This window comes from Heterodontus francisci, chromosome 4 (genome assembly GCF_036365525.1).
Source record: "Heterodontus francisci isolate sHetFra1 chromosome 4, sHetFra1.hap1, whole genome shotgun sequence".
Taxonomy (NCBI): Eukaryota; Metazoa; Chordata; class Chondrichthyes; order Heterodontiformes; family Heterodontidae; genus Heterodontus; species Heterodontus francisci.
The window spans coordinates 168,866,864-168,892,840 of NC_090374.1; the positions used below are offsets into that span (position 1 = coordinate 168,866,864).

Consider the following 25,977-nt stretch of genomic DNA (forward strand, 5'->3'; position numbering starts at 1 on the left):
TCAGCAAACAGTAATTTCCCTAATCCGAGATCTATAAACTACTTCAGAATAAACTGAACACACCGTGACAGTAGATCACTGCAAAATGCAATAAAATAAAAGATACCTTATGCCTTTTTCGTTCTCCAGTAGCAAATTTAAGCTCCAGCAGTTTGTCATCAACAACACATTCCATTAATTTTCCACTTGTTTCTTTGAGGTTCTCCTTCAATAACTTTATCTCTGCCCTCTGAGTAGTAACTAGGTATTCTAAATTACTGGAGGAATTATGGTGGATCTGCTGGTTGAAAATAAAAGGATTTCACTGACCAGGCCAATCAAATCACTTTGGATATATACCAGAATACAGTAACAGAGAATAAGATATTTTACAATTTACTGTCAAAATCAGATTATACAAATCTGTTAAAATCAAAATGGGAAGAAGAGTGGAGTAAAGAATATCCAAAATGCCAATTTTATCATGTAGATTCAAAGGCTTAATTTTTTTTTCTAAACTTGTCTTGACTACAAGTTTTTTTTTAAGTAAGACAACCCAAGACATGGTTTAGATTTTTTTTAATATGCTGTTCTCTTGATGAACTCTTACAGCCTGCAACATCCTCCCCACCAATAAATACTTCATGCTTCGAAGATGCAGAAGAGACAAAAAAACGGAGACAGGTAGATCCAAAACTGATGTGTCAGCACCTAGACTGATTTATTTATTTATTTGCTGAGCTAGTTTAGCAGAGGAAAAGCTAAAGTCCCTAAGATATTTATTAAGCATAAACACCCCAAGCAACTGATTTAAGAGGAATATCCATTTTTCTTTAGTTTTTCATATTTAAAGCTAAATGTGCCTAGTTTAACTCTAAAGGCACGTAGAAAACACAAAATTGATAATTAGAAACACAGGAACAAGGAGGCCATTACGTCCCTTGACCCTGTTCCACCATTCAATTAGATAATGGTTGATTTGCATCTTAACACCATCTACCCTACTTGGTTCCATAAAACTTAACACACTTACCTGACAAAAATCTAATACTTTTAATGTGGAGTAAAATCCTTCACTGTTGTTTGGTCATTTAAACTGAGTCTCAAACTTCTTACAAAAAATCCTTGCGCACATTAGAGGTGCATCATTTCCAGACACTAAACAAGCTTATAAATGTATCAACTAAAAGCTTTAAAGCCTTGACCCTACAGCAGTGAAGACTAATAGCTTGTGTGACTGTAAAATGACCAGCTTACCGCACATATCTGATCAAAGAATGTTCAATACTGTTTTTCTTTTCCTTGGCTACAGATATGCAAGTTGAGGAATTTTGTGGATCACTTGCATTTTCATACCAATTACATTCATTGTAAAATCCCAGCTTTCTTAATGATATTTACACCCTCTACAAGATCATCTCTACTTCTAATCAATGTTATCTGTGTTATAAGGGAGTCAATCAGATCAAGGTATGGCTGTGCGCAACTCATCATCGACCACCTATGCCAAAATTCTATTTGCACATGTACACTTTTTGCTGGGATGTAATCATACCAACTATTCCAATTCTACTCAATTTGATTCCTTTGCTCTATTTAAGAGGTTCCATTATTTCAGCAATGAGCTTATTAGATTCATCCAGATAATGCCCAGTGCAAGGGTTGACAAGCTAAGAATACGGATTATCAACTAATATGTTCAAAATGTTACTTCCAACACCAAGGTCCGAATTTATCAGTTTATATACAGTTCTGATTAGGTTAGGCATAGCTCAAACCCATCTTAATTTTCTGTGATTTATGTATATGTTGAAGGCATTGACCTTACCTTCACTTGGAACACCCACAAGTAGTTCCTTATGAAACTAACACAGCGCTGCAAACTAATCCAGATATTTTAAGTATAGCATATCACTGTTTGCTCCATAAAAAGTATCCATTTTACTCATCTATGTGGATGTGATTTTAGAGTGGCAAACAATTAAAGCTTCAGTCTGTTTCCATTCATTGAACAGGTCACAATTTACTTATGATGGTGCAGGCAATACAACCCACTAGGGTCAAAGAGGAGGAACCAAGCCCCTTCAGGGCTATTCAGAAATGAGACTGCAACAAGTCAATCCACTTATTCGTTTAGAAGGCTATAACAAATAAAAATGTAGAACACAATAGAAGCAGCAGCAGTCCATATGGCCTATCGAGCCTGCTCCACCATTCAATACGATCATGGCTCATCTTAGGCTTCAATTCAATTAGGCTCGCCATATCCCTTGATCCCTGTGTGACCAGAAATTTGTCTATCCCAGCCTTAAGTGTATTCAATGATGGAGCATCCTCAACCATCTGGTGTAGAGAATTCCAAAGATTCACAACTTTTTGAGTGAAGTAATTTCTCCTCATCTCAGTCCTAAATGATAGGCCCCTTATCCTGAGATTATGCCCTGTGCTTAAATTCCCCCACCAGCGGAAACAATCTCTCAACGTGTACCCTATCAAGCCCCTTCAGAATCTTGTATGTTTCAATAAGATCACCTCTCATTCTTCTAACCTCCAGAGAATATGGCCCAATTTACATAGCCTCTCATCATATGAAAACCCCCTCATCCCAGGGACCAATTTAGTGAACCTTCACTGTACCGCCTCCAATGCAAGTATATCCTTTCTAAAATATGGTGACTAAAACTGCATACAGTATTCCGGATGTGGTCTCACCAAAGCCCTGTACAAATGTAGCAAGACTTCTTTATTCCTGTACTCCAATCCCCTTGCAATAAAGTCCAACATGCCATTTGCCTTGCCAGTTGCTTGCTGTACCTGCATGCTAACTTTCTGCATTCCTTGTACAAGTACACCCAAGTCTCTTTAAACATCAACACTTACAAGTTTCATACCTTTCAAAAAATATTCTGCTTTTCTATTCTTACGACCAAAGTGAAAAACTTCACACTTCCCTACATTATACTCCATCTGCCATCTAGTTGCCCAGTCACTTAACCTGCCTATATCTCTTTGCAGCCTCTCTGTGTCCTCGCCACAGCTTATTTTTCCACAAAGCTTTGTATCATCAGCAAACTTAGACACAATCCTCTCTGTCTCTTCATCTAAGTCATTAATATAGATAGTAAATAGTTGAGACCCAGCACTGATCTTTGTGACACTCCACTATTCACTGCCTGCCAACTTGAAAATGGCCCGTTTATGCCCACTCTTTGCTATCCGTTAGCCAATCCTCTATTCATGCTAATGTATTACCCTATCCATCTACCTCTACGGTCCTCTGGGTAAACCAAATAAAAGGATTCCTAGCTCGTGAAGAAGGAATTAACTTTTGTACATTTGCAAGATTCCAATCCCCAAAATAAAATTATTGTGCTGGGTAATCTGTACTCAAATGTTTCTCAAAATCCAAAACAAAATTTTTAGAGCAATGAAATGGATTATTGTGTTTTAATGCACCATGGTAACATTAACCTTTGCAATGTCAAATCAAAGGAAATCAAACAAAAAAAGTCCTATACTGCCTTGAAACTGTGTACCATTTCCAACGTAGGATAGAATGCATGAGTTCCGCCATCACACGGGACATACTTCCTGATAAGTTAGCACCTCAGTCATATAAAAAAAAACACTAATGCGCACTCTTCAATGTGCTAACCATGCATTCCGTAATAGTCTATAATTATTAAAAACTGACAAGCAAGGCTCAGCCACCTGTGCTTATCTGAAGCCAGGTAATGAAAAAACAACAAAGCTTTCATCGCCCCTCAATTGCTGATTGTATTATCAAAACTGTAGCAGAGGTTGGCATCTGGGTGTGACCTTGTTAACTGCTAGGGTAATTAAGTTTGTCCAATAGGGAAACAGGATGATAAATTATTAGTAAGAAGATTTTGTTCACATTTTATTAAATTGGCCTGTCAAAGGGTCGGTTATATTATCAAGGGTCTCATTTATTGGAGGCCAGCCATATTGCCACATCTGTTACAATTATTTATAATTTCAGCAGTTGAAACCAACTGAGTTAGGCATTCGCCATGTAAAGTAATTTACAAATTATCTGATGAGGGAGTGTTTTAGCTTTTCCTCATTTCTATCCTGCAGAAAGTGGTGCTGTAATTACAGAACACGATTTGGTTCTTTTGGGAACTTATCTTGCACTCGTAGTTGTAGTAAGATGCAGCAAGAACATATGGAGGAGCTGGTGCTTCTACTCCCTGAAGCTCGTGACCCGTCTGCCACGGAGCCCTTGAGCTGAATTTGAATGAGTGTGTGCCATGGCTAATGTTCTACACATGCACCGTTTATGCCACAAAACAAATCTGATCACTGTTAATTATGAAGCAACTATAATCAGGGCTTCACATCTGTGTAATGTGAAGCTCAGTAGGCTATATTCCAATAATGTATGACTACCTTTGGGTCATAAATTGCAAGCCATATTGTCTAGATTGTAGTTACTGAATTTAAAGTAACTCCTTTGACAGAGGCCTATCACAAGGACATCTTCTTTTCTCCTGGCTTTATTATACCACATTTTTTATCTGCTATTGACCAGAACATTTAAAGCATATGGCATGCATTCATTAAGAACTGTAGCAGAGTGCTTGAGTCTAATGAAACCACTTGAGCCATAAAAAGCATATTTAGTTAATTCAGATTTTATTCATCTATTTGAAATGCTGGACTGCAACATATTGTCTTGGGTTCTGCTGATGAGCAGCGTAGTGGAACACAAAATCAGTCGCTCCCCGGCAAAGATATTTCCTCACAATGCACTGCAGTTAATAACACTAGAAAAATTCTAAAAAGAAATCTTGTGCCAATCCAATGACAGTGACTGAGAATTTACAAACAAAACACAGAATCTACTTGTAAAATCCACATTGAACAAACAATAATGATACAATTATCCTAAACTCTGCTCAGCTGAGAAAATAGCTATAGTTTAAGCAGAGGGATCATATCAGCAATTGTGTCTAGTTTAAAACTTCAAATGTCCGAGGTCCATGTCAACAGCAGTAACAAAGAGAACGCCTTGCACATATTAAGAGCTCACTAAAATCACTGTCCTTTCCAGGCTTTGTATCCAAAGTTTGAATTCTGAACTAATCCAACCATTTTCATCCTTTATTGCTGCATAATCCAACATAAATTTAAAATGAAAGTTAATAAAAAAGAAAATTGTTCATTATTATAGTCTTGTAGGGACAAGTGACCTAAAAAAAATGGTTTGTAAAAAGCTATAGACAATGATAAAATAAATGGTTTGAGCAAGATTTGTTCTGGCAAGATTCCATCAAAATTCATTATGGATAAACTTTGTAAATTTTGAGGTCATTCAGAATTACTAAATTAATAGTTCTAACACATTTGAAACAAAATATAGGGCAAAAATTAAATAATTTCCAGCATTCAGTTAAATCTCATTTTCAGAGAAATTCCACCCTTACTCCAGTTTACCCAAGGACATTTGCTACTACTATATTAATTTTGGTTTTGAAAAATAATGCTAATTCCTTTTTTTTTTAAATCAACTTTTTGGTATTTCAACCAACAAACTTCAAAATCAAAAATGTCATACAGCATGAACATAAGGGCAGAAAAACGGTCAGTCATACTATTTGTAAATATAGCAACTCCTAGGGCTCAATTGATGATTGAGGATTGACCCTGAGGCCTACCTAATAAGCATCGCTCAGTTACTCATTGGACATTCTGGTTGAGCCAGTGAGGAAATCAAACAGTGACATTTTCTGAAGGATGTCACTCCAAATGTATTGGAGCCATAAACATTGGGAGTGATATTTATTACATCAGCAATAGATACAGATTGTAACCCATTTAAACATTTTTTTAAATTTGTCCTCAGGATATGGGTGGTGCTGGCAAAAGCACATTTTATTGGCCATCCATCTATGAGAATGTAGGGGTGGGCCTTTTACTGAACTGCTCAATCCTTGCCCCGACATTGCCCACTATGACGGTGTTCCGCAGGGAATTTCAGGATTCTGACCTAGCGATGATGAAACAAACTATGTTACTTGTTCTAGTTAGGATAGTGTGTAGAGTTCCTATGAGCTTGTTGCTTGCCCTTCTTGATGGTAGAGGCCATGTTTTAGGAAGTGCTATTGGAGAAAGCTTTGAGTTGCTGTAGTGTATCGTAATACTCATTTCAGTCACAGTGAGCTGGTGGTGAAGGGCATGGCTACTGAGACCCATAACATAGGCACCAATCAAGCGGACTTCTGTCTTGGATTGTGCCAAGCATCGCGAGTGCTGTTGCTTCTGCACCCATCCAGGTGACTGATGATCGTGGTGCCATTCAAGGTCAGGGAGAGGTGGCTGGGCCTTTTCCTTTGAAAAATAAGTTGCTTCTTTTAAACATAAATGTGTGATTGTCATCAAAAAGAGTTGCACTAGACTAACGCGGAGAATAACTGCATAAATCTATACTTGTAGTTCTCCACCAATACCACTGGAGATTGTACTGTGCCACCTGCTGGTATAAAAGTGTAATCTGTAATACTGGATAATGTGAAATGCGACTGGTCCGCTGAGGTTTTGATATTTTATATCACCTATCACCAAATAATTGATGGTCCTAGACTTTACACATGTGTCAGTTTGACCCCAATACATTATCTATCTCTCCTGTTGCATAGTGTCGGCTGAATTGTGCATCACCAGTTAGACAGCTGATCAACAACTTTCATTTATGTAGCAGCTTCAACATTGGAAAACATCCCAAGATGCTTCACAGGAGCATAATTAGATGAAAACTAACACTGAACCAAATGAGGAGATATTAGGGCAGGTGACCAAGAGCTTGGTCAAAGAACTAAGTTTTAATGAGGGCTTAAAGGAAGAGGAAAGGATGGAGAAGTCTGGGGAGGGAATTCCAGAGGTTAAGGCCCAGGCCGCTGAAGGTACAACCACCAATGGTGGGGAGAAGCGAGAGGGAGATGCACAAGAAGACAGAGTTAGAGGAATGCAGAATTTTTGGCGAATTGTAGAGCCGGAGTAGGTTAAAGAGATAGGGAGGGGTTAGGCCATGGAGGGATTTGAAACCAAGGACGAGAATTTTTAAATTGAGGCATTTCCAGACTAGGAGCCAATGTAAGTCAGCGAGCACAGGGGTGATGGTTGGGCGGGACGTGGTACAAGTTAGGATACAGGCAGCAGAGTTTTGGGTGAGCTCGTTTACAGTGGATGTGAGGTGGGAGGCAATCCAGGGGAGCATTGGATAGTTGAGTCTGGAGGTAACAAATGTATGGGTGAGGCTTTCAGCAGAAGATGGACTGAAGCAGGGATGGAGACAGGTGATACGGTAAAGGTAGAAGTAGACAGTCTTTACGAAGGAGAGGATACGAGGTCAGTAGGAGGGGAAACCTTTCACAATATCAGCTCACACGGAGTCCGGGAAGAGAAGTTGGATGCTCAGCAGTTTAGTGGAAATAGATGCAAGTTCAGGGCTAGGGCAATGGAACCTTTGCCTAGTGGGGAAAGGAAGAATGTAGCAGAGGCAACTGAATGGATGCTCTTAATCCTAGTGACAAAGAAGTTCATGAGCTCTTTGCACTTGTTGGAGGTGAGGCTGAAGGGGCAGAGGAGAGGAGTTTAGGAGATGATTAGTTATGGAGGAGAAGCCAGGGGTTATCCTTGCAAACCAGCATGATCCTGCAGTAAGGAACAGCTTTGGAGAAGAGAATTGTGTCCAATAGTGCTTGATGTTGTCCAGCCAGATCTGGCTATGAATGACTGAACCAATTGTGCACCTTATATATTTAACTTTGCGACCTTTGAACTTAAGAGGCCAAAGCTACCACAAGAAACGATCAGGGTGGGAGAGACTAAGAGTTTTACTGAAGGCAAGGGATTCAATGGAGGTGGGTGCATGATTTAAATCAGTAACTGCAGGCAAATGGAGGCAACTGGAGGACCAAAGGCTAGACAGTTGGGAGTTAGAAAGTGCCCTTGTAATTAAATTGGGGCAGAGTTTTCCCCAGGGGTAGACACAGAAGGTGGGGTTGGAAGGTGGATCCGGGTGGATAGCGATACAAGGAAGTGATCAGAAATGGCCTGATAGACACAATGGAAGTAGTAAGGCCACTTGAGATGGAAAGGTCCAGAGAGTGACCGTGAATATGGATGGGTCAGTTGATAATGAGGGAGAGATTAAGGGAGGATAGGAGATCATAAACTCAGACGAGAGAGAGCAAGATGAGTCGAGATTAAGGTTGAAATCATCAAGGATGAGAAAGTCACTTAGCGCAGAGGCTGAGGGAAAAAAGCAGTGAAGATATTTCATTTAAGAAATTTGGGTTGAAGTTTGGCTGATTGGCAGAGAACAAAGATTTTAAAGCAGAGGTGAGAGGTGCTTAAAGGAGAAGGTGCCAGAGGAGATGGGAGACAGACCAAGCTAAAAATTGGTGATAAGACCCATAGCCCCACCGTGGCTGTTTGGGCAGGGCAGGTGGTGAAAGGTATAACCAGGTGGGGAGGGTGGAGAACGGGGGAAGATGTCATCACCTGTGAGACAAATTCCTGTCAAAGCCACATCGATACAATCATCCACAATAAGCTCATGGATGTCAAGGGCCATTTTCACAAGTGAATGGACATTTTGGAGAGAGATGCAGAGAGGGACAGTGATACCTGATCCGCTGGCAGAGTCCATAGGGTCAAGTCAGCGTGGGAAGGGGTGAGTCCGACAAGAAGGATGGTAGCAAGATTAGAAGGTTGTCTAGAGAGAAGGATGGGACAGTGGAGTTGGTGCTTGTATAGAAGTAGCGATGAATGTCTTAACGGACCCTTCACACAATGTCAAAAGAGGCACAGAGGGAAGCCGTGGGCTTATCTGGGAGGGAGTCAAGCCTGGGACATGGCAGGAGAGCAGGAGGATTGAGGAATAGGGAAGGGTAGGGGTAGGGCAAAGTACCCAATTAAAGGAAACCTGACTGGATAGCAGGAAGGGGAAGAAACAGGAGAGTCATAAAGTCACTATGGCACAGAAGGAGGCCATTCAGCCCATCGAGTCCATGCCGACTCTGTAGAGCAATCCAGTCAGTCCCAGTCCCCTGCTCTATCCCCCTAGCCCTGCAAGTTTATTTCCCACTTGTGCCCATTTGTTTGAAATCATTGATCTTAGTTTTCACCACCGAATAAAGGAGATAGTTGTAATGGGCTTGAGTCTGGAGTGGCAGCCAGAATGCACACATGAATGCACTCAGAAATACAGGCATGGCCAAGACTAGGATAGATGTGCCCTGGTTGCAAATGCCAGAATAAGGACGAGACAATAAGAAAGGGAGTTCAAAGTTAAAGCACATGTGAGATGAAGTTAATGTAGACAAGATGGAGTCAGTTTAGATGAATTAATGTCCAGGTGTGGAGGGCAAATAAGTCCAGGTATTGTGTGTGGGGCGGAATATCAGTGGGCACACTAGTAGAAGTATTTCCGTGGAAAATGTGAGTTTCGAGGAGGTGTGGATAATCAACCATAAGTGAGCATTGATTGATCCAGGGATCCAGCGGAGGGAAGTAGCAGCCTCTGACATTAGCTGTGCACACAACAGATCCCGTATACCAGCGCAGGATGAATGTAGTCAGCGGCAGTGAAAAGATCATTCAGTAGCAGTGAAGCAGATTCTGGAACAGAATGGGAATAGGTGGAAACAGATCAAAGCTGGCTTGGTGTGCAGTGAAAAATTCCCAGCAGAGGAGCAGAAACTGAGGATGCAGCAGCAGAGCAAAGATTAGAATTGAGACAACCCAGCAAAGAATGCATATGTACGCCATAGAGACCCTGAAGGTCACTACACACAAAGGGTGGTAGAAGTTTGGAACTCTCTTCCACAAATGGCAATTGTTCTGGGTCAATATTTAATTTTAAATCTGATATTGAGAGATTTCTGTTAACCGAAGGTATTAGGGGATATGGGGCAAAGTTAGGTATGTGGAGTTCAATCACAGATCAACCATGATCTCACTGAATGGCAAAACAGGTTGAGGGGCTAAATGGCCTCTTCCTCTTCCTGGGATGCAGAAGCAGCAGAGAAATGGTCTTCAGCCAGGGGGAAAAATGGATTTCTGTCCAGGATGGAGTAGCAAAACAAAGCTGAGAAATCAGCAGGGCACTCAAGTACAGTTGGAAGCTCAGCAGACTATGGCACCAGCATTCTACCAAAGATCCCAAACATTTATACAGATTTACCATGGCATTATTGATGGTTTCCAAAGTTAACGGTTTGGCTTTCAAATTGGTATTGCATGTATATTACAAAATAAGCCAACAATGACCAACAATGTGTAGGTTCACAGTTTTAAACTTCAATATAAAATTCTGCATCCATTTGCTCTAGTGTAAGAAAATATATAGAGACATAGAGAGATACAGCACTGAAACAGGCCCTTCAGCCCACCGGGTCTGTGCCGACCATCAACCACCCATTTATACTCATCTTATATTAATCCCATACTCCCGAACACATCCCCACCTTCCCTCAATTCTCCTAACACCTACCTACACTAGGGGCAATTTACAATGGCCAATTTACCTACCATCTGCAAGTCTTTGGCTGTGGGAGGAAACCCAAGCAGTCACAGGGAGAACTTGCAAACTCTTCACAGGCAGTACCCAGAACCGAACCCTGGTCGCTGGAGCTGTGAGGCTGCGGTGCGAACCACTGCGCCGCCCTATATGTTGTATATTTATTTTTTAAAGAAACATTAAAAGCCAATTCTAGCCAATGAAACCTTGAGCTGAATTTTACTAGCGCACCGCCGAGATCGGCATCGCATTTAAAAATGGCAGTCCACCCGCGTGGACTGCCCGTCACAGAGCCGCCGTGATATTTCATGCGATGGCTCATTAACAAAGAGGGGCAGAACAACCGCCCCCAGCAACAGCCTCCCGGCGCCACCGCCATTTTTAAAGGGCTTCAGGCCCTTCAGACTCATTAAAATTTTTAAAGTGACAGAATGCTGAAAAATAAAAAGACATTTATTCACAATCTCAATTCCCTCACCCACACCCCCAATGAGTAACACATATGTAAATTGCCCTGTCCCCCCCAAAAAAAACTCTTTATTCAGGTCTCCAACTTTCCCCCCCAAACTTCATTACCTTTGACCCTCAATCCCTTCCCAATCAATAGGAAGAGTTTTTCCCACTCCCGCCACCCCGCCGTGAAAACTTTATTCCTTCCCCCTCCTCAGCAGTGTTCCGCTTCAGATCTCCGGAGATCCAAAGGTGCAGGAATTCCGGCAACCGGCCTGAATATCGGCATGGGACGGCAGTCGTGGAAAGGTAGGTAATTATTCGATGATTAACATAGATTTTAATATTGAAATTAAGGTTCCAACGCCAAATGGCGGGAGGGCCGCCCCCAAGGCCACGCCGCTGCTGCCAGTAAAATGCCAGCGTCATGGCAGGCCTCTCTGGGAGGTTTTTTGCGGCCCCCCCCCCCCAACGTCGGGGGACTGGTAAAATTCAGCCCCTTGAGTCAGAATGAAGGAGAAACAGATAAGCAGTGAGTTTGAAAGGATTTTTGTAATGTTAGGAAAATGTCCCAACAGATAAATTGTATTCTAGGATTATATACAACAGTAAAATAAGTGATAAAAGATAGAAATGGAATAAGGAGAATTAATATGTTAACGTTTTCATTTAAAATCCATTTTTTTTTACAGTTTGTCAAAAGCAACTTATGACATTTCAGTAGGTTTATATGCGTAAACATTGGTTCATAGAAATCACAGCAGAGGAGGCCACTGAACCAACAAGTCTGTGTAAACTCTTCCACTGGAGATAGTTACTCAAATCTCATTTTCCCTTCCCCTTCCTGGACCCCTTTGACTTCTCCCTGTTCATATACTTATCCAATTCATTTTTATATGATTTTATAATCTCTGCTTCAATAGCCACTCTGGTAAGACATTTCTTGCTCTAATGACCCCCTTTGATAATATTTCATTCAACTGTTCTCCTTGTTTCTTGAGTATTAACCTTCAATCTATGCCCCTCGTGATCAATTCACCAACTAATGCAAACAATCTTTCTCAAAATCCTTCCATAATTTCAAAAAATCTCTATTATAGCTCAAGCTCATTTTTGAAGCCTTTCTTCATAGAATCTTACAGCACAGAAGGAAGCCATTTAGCCCATCCTACCTATGCTAGCTGTTTGAAAGAGCTATCCAATTAGTCCTACTCCTCCACTCTTTCCCATAGCCCTGTACATTTTTCCCCTTCAAGTATATATCCAACTCATAACTGCAGCCTCTCATTCCTGGCAACATTTTAGTGAATCTTTGCTGTACACTTTTCATGACTCTAAAATCCTTTCTAGAATAGGGTGCCCACAACTGCACGCAATAACACAACTGTAGCTTAAGAATATTTTGTACAAATTCAGCATAATTTTATTGCTTTAAAAATCAGAATTCTCTTTCCTTTTTTTTGTGGTCTTTCCAACCTGCACTCCACCTTTAAATATCAATGTACCTGCAAAGAAAAGAGACTTGCATTATAAAGCACCTTTCACAACCACAGGATGTTCCAAAGCACATTATAGCCAATGAAGTACTTTTGAACTGTAATCACTGCTGTAAATCACCTATCTGCCTACTCCATTAACCGCTCAATATTCTCATGCATTCCTCTTTACAGTTAGCCATGTCCCTAATTTGATACCACTGGTGTTTAAAATTGCACATTATTGTATGTATTTCAAATGTGAAACCAGTGCAACAATGATGAATTTAAGTCTGTGATGGCCCATCGCTGATTTACGCAAGGAGGCAGGAGGAGGTGGGGGAGCACCGCCAGAAGTTTCCAAAGGTCAGATGACAGGACAAAATACCAGACAGTGAGGTGCTCAACTGAGCTGGCATGCCAAGCATCCACACCATATTGAGACAGTCACAACTGAGTTGGACTGGTCATATAGCCAGAATGCCTGACACTCGAATACCAAAGTGAATCTTCTATGGACAGCTTAATCCTGCGGTGCACCCCCATGATGGCAGTCAAAGGAAGTGCTACAAGGACACTCTGAAGACTTCGCTTAGGTGTTTTGATATCAACCCCAAGTCCTGGGAGAAGCTCGCCCAGGATCGCTGCACCTGGCGCAACCAAAAAAAAAGGGTACAGCCTCCTTCGAAGGCAAGTGCATAGCAGAGAGAAAATGCAAGGAGAGGAAATCCTGAGACAGCAGCTCATCCAAAACTTAATTGTCTGCTGTATCCTGCCTATTTGCAGCAGTACCTTCCAAGTACAGATCGGCCTTAGCAGTCACCCATGTACCCACCGGAACTCTACCAAACACCCCAGATGATGTATAACATTCACTGAGATTTTATCCTATATTTATGTTCTGTTTAAAGCATCAACATTTTACATCTTTATTTATGCTGAACTCAGAGCACTGAGGAGGAGCAAAGCAAAGACTGCCATTTGGGTCCTGAGCACATTCCTTGCTTGGTGGGAAATCAGAATGAATGTTCTCTGCTAGATGTCATTGTTCACACCAATTGCATAACCAACTGGTGATTTAGCAAAGGTTGGCAGATTTCTATCAATTGAGTGGCTTGTGAGCATTGTTGCAGGTGCATTGAGGTTGGCTGATATTTTGTCCTTACCAGTAACAGATAAATTTTCTATAAAATCACCCATTCCGCACTCTTGCAATCCAGCATGTTATTTCGTGGTTCACGATGGCCAACAAAAAAAAAATGATCTCTCCCACGTTTAAAATTTCAGCTGCCCAATGTACTGCCAGGTAATTCAATGGCAGTGTAGAGTGAATCTTATTTATTGTTAGTAGGTTAATGACATCGTGCTGGAGTCCTTCTACACTGCAAATGATGAGATGCCACAACTGTTCATTTCATGTGACTAAAACAATGACACGTTGAGAGATTCTTTTCTCAATATTGGCTTTTGCTATTATATTAATGATTTTTAAAAAATGAATGAAAGTTTAATATGCAACCGACTTACTAAAACTAGAGCCGTTTGAAATCTAATTATGATTTTCCACTTATTTCAACATTCATACCTTAATGTACAATATTCGCAGAGTTATAATTATCAGGGTCAGCTACAGGCACAACACATAGGCAACTGCTTTAATCACATACAGCAATTATAACATTTTGATTATGAAATCTGCAAAATATGGAACATTTAAAGAGTTCATTTATTTCAACAAAACTATTCATTATATGCAACACCCGTGAACAATTCAAACAAAGTTGACTACAATCAACCTTCATTAAATCCCACTAATCTCCTCCATGCTTTATTGTATACCCTTAAAAACAACTACTTAGCAGCAAGTCACCAATATTCAGAGCCTAGAATCCTTAACTATGCAGCCAGAAATATAAGCACAGTCGTGAATACTTTCTAAACGAATGTTTTATATCAGACACAATTTAAATAGAGGGGTGCAATGTGCCTGAACCAGGCGGCACAATTGCCTCCCCTGCCAGAGCAAGCCAGCCTGAGGACAATCCAAACTTGATCCACAGGTCTCATCGTAATATCTCAGATGAGTTGCAGGTGAGCGATCAGGACAGCAGGGAATCTCCAAAGTATTACGGAGCCGGGGTGGGGGGAGGCACTCTTGTTCCTACCTTTCTGGTGACAACCACTTGTGAGGCCACATTCAAACCAGCAATTCCTGTGCGGAACAGGTCCACAGCTTGCTCCTCAGGGGAATCCAATTTCGCAGAGGTGTCCTAAAGCAGACTTCAAGCCCCTTGCACTGCTCATGAGCCTCACACCTGTTTTAAGCAGCTGTCCACCTGAAAAATGGTCTGACCCAATGTCTGGTCCAACTTCCTTAGAGCACATCTTCCCAAATAGTAGAAATACAATAAACATGAGGATCAAATTCCTACAGCCAAGTTTAACAAAAATGCGCCTCAACGCAGTGTAAAACAGAAAGAATTTCAACTCAATAAAATCAGCAGAATGCTTGGACAACATGCCATAAAACAAACTTTGGTGCTAAATGATCACATGTCACCTGGAGAACTACATTTAACATTGCACTGGTCTACATCAATTATGTACATATTTTGCTTCCATTTGTAACAAGATTTTTTTTCATTTTTGTCCTTTTTCCTTCCACTTTAACCCAATGCACTTTAAATGTGTCCTTTCAGCTAGCAGAATGAATAACAAGCTGTAGGCTTAGTGCTGAGTGACTCCACAGGTCAGCTGGCAGGAACTCCATTTCCCATCAGTACTGCTTCCCATGCAACCTAGTTTCCCAGCTGAAGACTGATTATATCTCTCACATGAATAGTTGGCAGGTGAGAATGTCGACCTCTACTGAGACTTAACCACAAGAAACAGTTCCAACAACCAGCATATTTAAAATTATTAGTGTACCGTCAAGTTGAAATAGAATTTTAAATTAGATCAGAATACACTCACCCTGTCAGACACTATGAATTAGTAATTTGAAGCGTATTGTACAATAGTATAGCTGAAAAACATACTACATATTGATATCACGTTTGATGCAAGCAGGTTAAAGAAAAGCAAAAAAGCAAGCATAACCGACCATTCAAACACTCATTCAATAGCTTCTGTAAATACCATGAAATATTTATCAAACATGATGCCCTGTTGGTGCCCTCTATCCCACCCATAAAAACATAAAACATTTTCAATAGGAATCGTGCATGAGTGTAGGTATGGAAATTATAACTGTTTCATTAAGACATGTACTCATTAATTCTACATGCCAATTTCTGAGACTCTCGAGGTTTTCGTTATCACAGAAGGCTGCAGTATTTTTTGTCATTTTTCACAAGGATCGTGTAGCAACTCTCTTAACATTTACAGGGGACACTTTAATGGTTCCAACATAGTTGAGCAGAATGTTTATCCTCTCCATTCAAAAGGGGGACTGGCCAGTAAGTCGATCAGTTTGGCTCAGTTAGTAGCCCTTTCACCTCGGAATGAGAAGGATGTAGGTGCAAGCCCCATTTCAAGACTCGAGGACTTAATCTAGCCTTGCTTAGGATGGAGGAAAATGCAGCCCTCTGTGAAATATTAAACTAAAGTTCCATCTGACAGTTTTGATGCATCAAGTGGAACTTAATGCTCCATGGCCCAACTCAGTAAAGAGCAGCAAGTTCTCCCAGTGCCCTAGCAAACATTCTCCCCTCAATCATTCATTTCCTTGCTGCTTGTGGATCTTCGTTGCGTGTAAAAATGGCTGCTATCTCCAACTTCGTCACAGCGAGGACATTTCAAAGTAACTCACAATATGGCAAGCTGCAACTCCATTCTTCAGTTTAGCCATGCACACAAACCCAACAGCCAAATGGGCAAGAATCCACCATTTATTTTTAAACAGGAAGTTTACATACTTCCCTCGAGATTCTGATGCCACCATTGCACTGCCCACCTCAAGGTCATGGCAGTGAACCCTGGTGTAAGTTGCAAGGTCAGCCAATCTACACACGCAGAAGGATGCAGGCCTGTCTAAATACAAACCAAGAAAATGCAGATATGCTAGGGAAGGGTAGCATACTGGGCAAGAGGCAATATTTAGGCCATGAATGTCAAAAAGGGTGTGAGGGTGGGGGAGGAAGCTATAAGTTACTTTAAGGAGAGGGAGTGCGATCAAATCATCAGAAAGGGCTAGGATGAAGCAGAGGAATGGGAAAATACCGGGAGAAGTCCTGCAGCAGCAGGATATAAAACTTCAAAGAAACAATGGCAGCACTGGTGGAACCTACACAATAAGGATGGCAGCCAGATCAAGGAAACAGCAAACTTCAGGGCACTGTAGCAGTAACTGCCACCTCCATGAATCTCATAATTCACTGCCCTGCAGGAACTGGCTTAATGATCTCACCAGAACAGTCAATGTATACAACTGCTCCTCCACTTTGACCCTTCTTCGCAGTCTCTTTATATGCGTGGCAGTTTTTCATTCATTCATTCACCTATTGGTACCAAAGGTGAAAGTGTGATCAGACATCAGAGAACAGATGCTCCACAGAAGTCAATCTCTGGCTCTAGAGCCTGCAGACTACCAGAAGTCTATCAATTGTGATGAAAGGGTTAATTCCAAGATGTTGCTGTCCTCCTTTGATGCAGCCTTATCCTACATACCTCCTGCTCTCCCTCCACTATTGGACATATATGGGGATGTCCATAGCGAACACCATAATAAGAGTTCCTTTACTTATCCACTTTTCACCAAGCTTAACTTAAGTAAGGTACCACTCTGGTGTAAATGCTACTATTTTCTTTTGCACAGATGCGCTGGGCTCCCTCATCATTGAGGATGGAGATATTTGTGGAAGCCATCTCCTCCGGTTAGTTATTTAACTAACCGGAGGGGCGGCACAGTGGCGCAGTGGTTAGCACCGCAGCCTCACAGCTCCAGCGACCCGGGTTCAATTCTGGGTCCTGCCTGTGTGGAGTTTGCAAGTTCTCCCTGTGTCTGCGTGGGTTTCCTCCGGGTGCTCCGGTTTCCTTCCACATGCCAAAGACTTGCAGGTTGATAGGTAAATTGGCCATTAGCAATTGCCCCTAGTATAGGTAGGTGGTAGGGAAATATAGGGACAGGTGGGGATGTGGTAGGAATATGGAATTAGTGTAGGATTAGTATAAATGGGTGGTTGATGGTCGGCACAGACTCGGTGGGCTGAAGGGCCTGTTTCAGTGCTGTATCTCTAAACTAAACTAATTACAACTGGATGTGGCAGGACTGCAGAGCTTTGATGTGATCCATTGGTTGTGGGATCGCTTAGCTCTATCTATCACATGCTGCTTCTGCTGTCTGGCATCAAAGTAGTCCTGTGTTGAAGTTTCATCAGCTGGCACCTCATTTTTAGGTATGCCTGGGTACTGTTCCTGGCATGCTCTCCCGCACTCATTATTGAATCAGGGTTGATCCCTTGGCTTGATGGTAAAGGTAGAGCGAAGGATATGCAGGGTCATGAGGTTGCAGATTGTGGATATGGACAAAAAAGCTGAACTCAAAAGGTGAGGTAGGAGTGATTGCCCTTGATATTAAGGCAGCATTTGACTGATGTGGCAATACTACCCTCCATCATAAAGTCAGAAGTGGGGATGCTTGCTGATAATTGCGCAGTGCTCAGTACCATTCACAACTCCTCAGAGAATGAAGCAGTCCATGGCCACGTGCAGCAACATTCAGCCTTGGGCTGATAAGTGGCAAGTCACATTCGTCCCACACAAGTGCCAGGCAATGACCATCTTCAACAAGAGAAAGTCTAACCATCTCCCCTTGACGTTCAATAGCATTGCCATTGCTGAATCCCCCACCATCAACATCCTGAGGGTTACCATTGACAAAAACTTAACTGGACCAGCCATATAAATACCCCCTGCCTGGAAATAATTCAAAAAATCAGATCAGAGATGTAAAATTACATTTAAAACCATACAATTATCATTTGTGGATCTTTTCAACTTTACGTTGGTGCTGACAAGTTAGCATTCCTGGACATTATATAGAGTTTTGTTAAGCAGCTCCTGGTGTGGGGCCTCGGTAGCAGCAAATGCAGAAGCAATGAAACGGCTGTAACATGTGGCCCCTATTTTCCAACTCTAACTCACCATTAGCCCCTATCATTCCATAATAGGACTGTCTACCCCATTAGTTTTTTAACTCGGTATGCTACAGTGAACTACTGTTACTATCCAGTACCTTACCTGCTCCAAACATTTAGCAGTAGTCTTATATGTTGCAGTTTGTTTAGAATCTAAAGCCTGTTGTCGCTTTTCAAGAAGCTGGCTTATTTGTTGCTCCTTTTGATATAGTTGAGCTGTCAGGCAAAGGTGTCTTTGATGGTGCTGTGCCTCACTGGATTTCAATGCATCAAAACGCATGCTCAGCTCACTGTAGTGCTAACAGAAAAATATATATCATCAGTACGGAATAAACACAGACAAGATATTTAAGTAGAGTCAGCTGAATAACAAACAAAATAATTCCATGCAAGGGGGAAAAGATCAGCACCTGACAAAGGCTTCTTCAATCCTAAAATACCATAAGGAAAGGTCAATACAATTGCACAGACACACATTCTATATGTAGATTAAAATCACCCACGATTATCGCCATACCTTTCTAACAAGCTCCCATTATTTCTTCCTTTATATCCTGTCCTACCAGGTGGTTACTGTTAGGGGCCTATATACCACTCCCACAAGTGACTTCTTGCCTTTATCATTTCTCATCTCTACCCAAACCATTTCTACATCCTGGTGTCCTAAACTTAGGCCATCTCTCTCTATTGTGCTAATATAGACTGGAAAAATCAGATGGGCAAAGGTAGCTTGGCTGAGGAGTTCATAGAATGTTTTCGAGATAGTTTCTTAGAACAGCACGTTCTGGAGCCAACCATAGAGCAGGCTATGCTAGACCTGGTATTGTGCAACGACATAGGATTAATTAATGACCTCATAGTGAAGGCACCCCTAGGCAGAGGCGATCATAGTAGGTTCATAGGATCAAAGGAAATAGGAGCAGAAATAGGCCATATGGCCTGTCAAGCATGCTCCGCCATTCAAACAGGTCATGGCTGATCATCTACCTCTACGCCATTTTCCCCACTATCCCCATATTCCTTGATGTCCTTAGTATTAAGAAATCTATCGATTTCTGTCTTGAACATTCTCAATGATTGAGCTTCCACAGCCCTCTGGTGTAGAGAATTCTAGATTAAAGAAATTCCTCTTCATCTCAGTCTTAAATGGCCTACCCTTATTCTGAGACTGTGTCCCCTTGCTCGAGATTCACCAGCCAGAGGAAACTTACTATCCACATCCACCCTGTCACGTCCTGTAAGAATTTTGCAAGTTTCAATGACATCACCTCTCATTCTTTGAAACTCTAGAGAATACAGACCCAGTTTCTGCAATCTCTCCTCATAGGACAATACCGCTATTGCAGGGATTAGCCTGGTGAACTTAGATTGCACTCCCTCTATGGCAAGTATATCCTTCCTTAGATAAGGAGACCAAAACTGTACATGATACTCCAGATGCGGTCTCACCAATGCTTTATAAAATTGAAGCAATACATCTTTACCCCTGTATTCAAATCCCCTTGCAATGAAGGCCAACATACCATTTGCCTTCTTAATTGCTTGATGCACCTGCATACTACCCTTTAGTGACTCATGAACAAGGACACCCAGGTTTCTTTGGACATCAACACTTTCCAACCTCTCACCATTTAAGAAATGCTCTGCCTTTCTGTTTTTTTTCTACCAAAGTGGATCACTCACACTTATGCACATTATATCCCATCTGTCATGTTCTTGCCCATTCACTTAGCCTGTCCAAATCCCCTTGATGTCTCCTTGCATCCTCCTCATAACATACACTCCCACCTAGTTTTGTGTCCTAAATTTGGAAATATTACAATTGGTTCCCATTTATATAGACTGTGAACAGCACTGATCCTTGCGGTACCCCACTAGCAACAGCCTACCATCCAGAGAAGTACCCATATATTCTTATTCTCTGCTTTCTGTTAACCAATTCTCAATCCACTGCAGTATATTACCCCCAATCCAATGCACTCTAATTTTGTTTACTAACAGTGGCACAGTGGCTAGCACCGCAGCCTCACAGCTCCAGCAACCCGGGCTCGGTTCTGGGTACTGCCTGTGCAGAGTTTGCAAGTTCTCCCTGTGACTGCGTGGGCTTCCTCCGGGTGCTCCGGTTTCCTCCCACAGCCAAAGACTTGCGGGTTGATAGGTAAATTGGCCATTGTAAAAATTGCCCCTCCTGTAGGTAGGTGGTGGGAGAATTGAGGGAAGGTGGGGATGTGAGAGGGAAAATGGGATTAATGTAGGATTAGTATAAATGGGTGGTTGATGGTCGGCGCGGACTCGGTGGGCCGAAGGGCCTGCTTCAGTGCTGTATGACTCTATGACTCTAACCTCCTGTGTGGAACCTTATCAAAAGCCTTCTGAAAATCCAAATACACCACATCCACTAGTTCTCCTTTATCTATGTTACAAGTAACACCTTCAAAAAACTCCAACAGGTTTGTCAAACATGATTTCCCTTTCACAAATTCATGTTGACTCTGCCCAATCATATCATTATTTTCCAAGTGTCCAGTTATCTCATCCTTTATAATAGATTCCAACATTTTCCCTACTACCAATGTCAAACTAACAGGTCGTATTTCTCAGTTTTCTCTTGCTCCCTTCTTAAATAGTGGGGTTACAATTACTACTTTCCAATCTGCAGAAACCCTTCCAGAATCTATAGAATTTTGAAACATAACCACCATTGCACCATCAATTGCATTGATATCAAATGCAACCACTATCTCTATCGCCACCTCCTTCAATATTCTGGTATGTAGCTCATCTGGTCCAGAAAATTTATCAACTTTCAATCCAATTAAGTTTTTGAGTAATACCTCTTTATTGATACTATATATAATACAATATGATTGAATTTTATATTCAGTTCGAGGGAGAGAAGAGTGGATCTGAGACTAACATTTTAAACTCAAATAAGGCCAATTATGAGGGCATGAAAGTAGAGCTAGCTAAAGTGAACTTGCAAATTAGGTTAAGGGATAGGTCAATAGAGATGCAGTGGCAGACGTTTAAGGGGATATTTCAGAATTCACAGAATAGATACATTCCAACAACAACGAAAAATTCCAAGGGGAGGACCCCCATTCGTGGTTAACTAAAAAAGTTAAAGATAGTATCAAACTTAAAGAAAAAGCATATAATTGCCCAAAGATAGGTGGCAGGTCAGAAGATCGATGGAATATTATAAACAGCAAAGAATGACTAAAAGATGTTTTTTTTATTCGTTCGGGGGACGTGGGCGTTGATGGCTAGGCCGGCATTTATTGCCCATCCATAATTGCCCTTGAGAAGGTGTTTGTGAGCCACCTTCTTGAACCGCTGCAGTCCTTGGGACTGCACATGTCCTTAATGAGGAAGGAAAAATTAGCATATGAGAGAAAGCTGACTAGAAATATTAAAACAGGTAGTAGGAGTTTCTATAGATACTGAAAAAGAGTTAACAAAGTGAGCATTGATCCTACAGAAAGTGAGTCTGGGCAATTAATAATGGAAAATAAGGAGACGGCAGAGGAAGTGAATGGGTAATTTGCATCAGTCTTCACCATTGAGGATATAAGTAACATCCCAGAAACAGTTATAAATCAGGAAATGAAAGGCAGGGAGAAACTCAAGAAAAGTACAATCACCAGGGAAGTGGTACTAAGCAAATTGTTGGAGTTGTGGGCTGACAAGTCCTGATGGACTTCAACCTAGGGTCTTAAAAGAAGTGGCTAGTGAGATAGTTGATGCGTTGGTTTTAATTTTCCAAAATTCCCTAGATTCTGGGACGATTCCATTAGATTGAAAAATAGTGAATGTAATTCCTTTATTCAAAAAGGGAGGGAGACAGAAAGCAGGAAACTACCGGTCAGTTAGCTTAACACCTGGCTTAGGGAAAGTGTTAGAAGCTATTATTAAAGACGTTATAGGAGGGCACTTAGAAAAATTCAAGGTAATCAGGCAGAGTCAACATGGTTTTGTGAAAGGGAAATCATGTTTAACCAGTTTATTGGAGTTCTTTGAAGTAACATGTCATATGGTTAAAGGAGAACCGGTGGATGTACTGTACTTAGATTTCCAGAAGGCATTTAATAAGGTGCCACATCAAAGGTTATTGCGGAAAATAAAAGCTCATATTGGCATGGAAAGAACAAAGAACAGCACAGGAACAGGCCATTCGGCCCTCCAAGCCTGCGCCGATCTTGATGCCTGCCTAAACTAAAACCTTCTGCATTTCCGGGGTCCGTATCCCTCTATCCCCATCCTATTCATGTATTTGTCAAGATGCCTCTTAAACGTCTCTACGGTACCTGCTTCCACCACCTCCCCCGGCAACAAGTTCCAGGCACTCACCACCCTCTGTGTAAAGAACTTGCCTCGCACATCCCCTCTAAACTTTGCCCCTCTCACCTTAAACCGATGAAGATTGGCTAGCTAACAGGAAACAGAGAGTAGGCATAAATGGGTCATTTTCTGGTTGGCAAGATGTAATGAGTGCCACAGGAGTCAGTACTGGGACCTCAACTTTTTACAATTTATATCAATGACTTGGATGAAGGGATCGAATGTATGGTTACTAAATTTGCTGATGACACAAAGATAGGTCGGAAAGTAAGTTATGAAGAGGACATAAGGAGGCTACAAAGGAATATAGATAGGTTAAGTGAGTGGGCAAAGATCTGGCAAATGGAGTATGTGGAAAAATGTGAAATTGTCCATTTTGGCAGGAAAAATAAAAAAGCATATTGTCTAAATGGTGAGAAATTGCAGAGCTCTGAGATGCAGAGAGATCTGGGTGTCCTAGTGCATGAATTGCAAAAGGTTAGTCTGCAGGGATAGCAAGTAATTAGGAAAGCTAATGGAATGTTATCATGTATTGCGAGGGGAATTGAATACAAAAGTAGGGAGGATATGCTTCAGTTATACAGGGCATTGGTGAGACCACATCTGGAGTTAAGTGTACAGTATAGGTCTCCTTATTTAATGAAGGATGTAAATGCTTTGGAAGCAGCTCAGAGAAGGTTTACTAGACTAATACCTGGAATGGGCGGGTCTTCTTATGAGGAAAGATTGGACAGGCTAGGCTTGTATCTGGTAGAGTTTAGAAGAGTAAGAGGCAATTTGATTGAAACATATCAGATCCTGAGGGTTCTTGACAGGGTGAATGTGGAAAGGATTTTTCCTCTTGTGGGAGAATCTAGAACTAGTGGTCACCCATTTAAGACAGAGATGAGAAGAAATATTTTCTCTGAAGGTCGTGAGTCTTTGGAACTCTTTTCCTGAAAAAGGGGTGGAAGCAGAGTCTTTGAATATTTTTAAGGCAGAGATAGATAGATTATTGATAAGCAAAGGGGTGAAAAGTTATCGGGGATAGGCGGGAATGTGGAGTTGAGGTTACAATCAGGTCAGCCATGATCCTGTTGAATAGTGCGGCAGGCTCGAGGAGCCAAGTGGCCTACTCTTGCTTCTAATTCATATGTACAACTTTACACAGGAACCTCCTACAAACTGCACTGTGATAATGACCAGATAATCTACTTTCGTGATGTTGATTGAGGGATAAATATTAACCAGCACACCAGGGATAAACCCCCCTGCCCTTCTTCAAAACAGTGCCATGGGATCTTTTACGTCCACCTGAGGAGCTGGTCAGGGTTTCGGTTTAACATCTGAACCGAAAGACAGCAGCTCCGAACTGCAGCACTCCCTCAGCATCACAAGGGACTGTCAGCCTTGATTTTGTGTTCATTCTGTGGCTTGGTGTCAAATTTTGCTTGATAACATTTCTGTGAAGCATCTTGGATGTTTTACTATATTAAATACCCTTTATAAATACAGCTTGTTGTTGTGAATAGCTGATTGTTTAATGCTACCAATGTCAGCTGAAATGTGACCCTGTTGCCTAAAAGCTCAGAGTGATTGTGACCTTTGTACCCACTGGCAGTGATGTGCCTGCAGTAATATTGGAATTGCAGAATGCAGCATAACTGCTGGATAACTACCTCTGTGAAGCATTGTTCCAAGTCCAGGTGGAGGTAGGAATGTGGGAATTGCTAAGTGGAAAAAGACCAAGGTGCATCTGGTTCACCTTCCTCCATCCTGGTAGTTCCATGATGCAACAATAATGGAACTGTTGACTAATCACACTGAACAATCGCCATCAATTCATCTGAAACAGACCCAGGCGTAAGGTGAGGAAAACTGCAGTGGTGAAAAGCGGCACAGTGGCGCAGTGGTTAGCACCACAGCCTCACAGCTCCAGCGACCCGGGTTCAATTCTGGGTACTGCCTGTGTGGAGTTTGCAAGTTCTCCCTGTGTCTGCATGGGTTTCCTCCGGGTGCTCCGGTTTCCTCCCACATGCCAAAGACTTGCAGGTTGATAGGTAAATTGGCCATTATAAATTGCCCCTAGTATCGGTAGGTGGTAGGGAAATATAGGGACAGGTGGGGATGTGGTAGGAATATGGAATTAGTGTAGGATTAGTATAAATGGGTGGTTGATGGTCGGCATAGATTCGGTGGGCCGAAGGGCCTGTTTCAGTGCTGTATCTCTAAACTACAGGTTTAAACTCATCTGTTCCTCCCAAACATACTACACTTACTATATGCCTTCTCTCACATTACTCATCTTCTGTATCCCAAAAATATTATTTTCTGAAAAATCTAATTTTCATTTCAAAGAATCAGTTGTGTTTGCTTCTACTGTTTCTCCAGGGAGCCTGTTCCATAGACTGACCATTTGAAATAATGGGGGCAGTTTTAAACTAACCCACCCAGCAGAAACTGGCGAGACAGGGTGGAACACTGGTTTTACACCCTGACCAATTTTAATCTCTGTTGAAGTCACTGTGACAATAATGCTCAATGATGATAAAACAATGAAACAGAACATGTAACAAGCAAGAACATTTGCTGATAACTGGAGAAAGAAAATGTGAGTTTTGCAGTTGAAATCTATGTTTGATACAATGACTATGTGTTATCAGAACATTTTAAAGTGAGAGTTCCCCCCACAAGTTTATCCAGAAACATCTTCCCAGCTTAGTCTACTCCTATAGTGCATGGGGAATACTGCAAATAAAAACCTACCAACTTCTCCATCAGTTCAACCTTTTGCTTCAGGCAATTTTGGACACTTTTGGAAAAGTTAGAGAGAAACTACTGCATACTTGTCCACGTCTCTCTTTCTCTAATAAAACAACTACAATGTTGAACAATACCAGTTACCTTTCCTTTTTAAAGGGATACAAAGAATGCTGCTTTACCTGTTAAAAATGTACCTAAATTTAACTCCTCAGACTGATCTCAAATAAATATTGATGTAATTTAGAATTATTAATCAACTGATAAAGTGCTTAATTTATAAATAAATACTATTTTTACACAAATA

The 25,977-nt window shown here is 41.4% G+C and overlaps 1 protein-coding gene across 4 annotated transcripts in view; it reads right to left on the minus strand.

Moving 5' to 3' along the window:
* The window catches only part of cntln (centlein, centrosomal protein), a 474,184-nt gene that overhangs the window by 324,578 nt on the left and 123,629 nt on the right, over window positions 1-25,977 (minus strand). For 2 of the 4 annotated variants that reach the window (XM_068030497.1, XM_068030494.1), the window contains exons 9-10: window positions 18,694-18,888; window positions 107-277 (exon numbers count right to left, since the gene is read on the minus strand). In XM_068030497.1, the coding sequence (XP_067886598.1) occupies window positions 107-277; window positions 18,694-18,888 (366 nt within the window). Of the gene's footprint in view, window positions 1-106; window positions 281-18,693; window positions 18,889-25,977 lie in introns of all 4 variants that reach the window. The other 2 variants (XM_068030495.1, XM_068030493.1) reach the window with 1 other exon arrangement.